This window comes from Arachis ipaensis, chromosome B10, assembly GCF_000816755.2.
Source record: "Arachis ipaensis cultivar K30076 chromosome B10, Araip1.1, whole genome shotgun sequence".
In the NCBI taxonomy this organism is placed as follows: Eukaryota; Viridiplantae; Streptophyta; class Magnoliopsida; order Fabales; family Fabaceae; genus Arachis; species Arachis ipaensis.
This window is the reverse complement of record NC_029794.2, coordinates 128,120,088-128,120,520: the sequence shown is the minus strand read 5'-3', so window position 1 is coordinate 128,120,520 and position 433 is coordinate 128,120,088. Positions and strand designations below refer to the sequence as shown.

Below are 433 nucleotides of genomic sequence, written 5' to 3'. Positions count from 1 at the left end.
AGAAGGACAGAGCAGACCAAAATGACCATAACATGTCGGAATTCTATGATACAATGGCCAATGCATATAATGATCCAGCCCTGATGCCAATCAGATACTCCGATAGGCCCAACAGCAACCGCGATCCGCTACTTCATAATTCTCAAGTTTAAGTTTGCAACTTTGCGGCACTATTCGTGTGGCATCTGTTGCAACTGTATAGCTGTATATAGCAATGTATCATCAATTCATGATTCTGATTTTGAGTTTGATTTGGTGGTCCTTGGTGAGAGGCATGTGTTGTGTTTTAGTGTAAATTTTCCAGGATTTAGAATTTATGCTTGTAATGAGTGTGGGAAGATTTTGTATGAGTAATAACTGTCCTTGCTTGTAAAAGAAAGATGACGAACAATAAAATTCGTGGGTGGAAGCTTTCGATGCTGGTATTTACCAA

The 433-nt window shown here is 39.3% G+C and overlaps 1 protein-coding gene across 1 annotated transcript in view; it reads left to right on the top strand.

Annotated features, from left to right (window-relative positions):
* LOC107623225 (CSC1-like protein HYP1) overlaps positions 1-433 on the top strand; it is a gene marked incomplete in the record, with an annotated part of 7,113 nt that extends 6,680 nt beyond the window's left edge. The window contains 1 exon segment of the mRNA XM_016325411.2: positions 1-433. Coding sequence (XP_016180897.1) covers positions 1-152 — 152 coding nt within the window.